The following is a 312-nucleotide window of genomic DNA, read 5'->3' on the forward strand; positions in this document are numbered from 1 at the left end:
CAAGGAGGAGGCGCCCGAGAACGTGGTGGAGAAAAAGGACCTGGAGAAGGACGCCTCCAGCCCCTTCCAGGCCTTGTTCTCAGGTGGGCGCGGGGGGGCCCCGGCGGTGCCCTGTCTGTGAAGCGTCTGTCCGCCCGTCCAGGAGTCTGACTCATCCCGTCACTCTCTGAGACCTGCTGTGTCCCCGGGGGTGGGCCCGGCACACACAGGCTGCCCCTCCTCCCGGCGGTGCCGGGGAGATGGGTGCGATGGTAGCACGCACGCTGAGCACTGAGCGGAGTCAGACCGTGGGGCAGTCAGCACCAGCCTGCC

At 68.6% G+C, this 312-nt stretch overlaps 1 protein-coding gene across 1 annotated transcript in view; it reads left to right on the forward strand.

Annotated features, from left to right (window-relative positions):
- Window positions 1-312, forward strand: part of TNRC18 (trinucleotide repeat containing 18) — a 70,330-nt gene that overhangs the window by 14,308 nt on the left and 55,710 nt on the right. Inside the window, exon 10 of the mRNA XM_015565149.1 lies at window positions 5-83. Within this exon, the coding sequence (XP_015420635.1) occupies window positions 5-83 (79 nt within the window). The remainder of the gene's footprint in view (window positions 1-4; window positions 84-312) is intronic.

Source organism: Myotis davidii, unplaced genomic scaffold (genome assembly GCF_000327345.1).
Source record: "Myotis davidii unplaced genomic scaffold, ASM32734v1 scaffold399, whole genome shotgun sequence".
In the NCBI taxonomy this organism is placed as follows: domain Eukaryota; kingdom Metazoa; phylum Chordata; class Mammalia; order Chiroptera; family Vespertilionidae; genus Myotis; species Myotis davidii.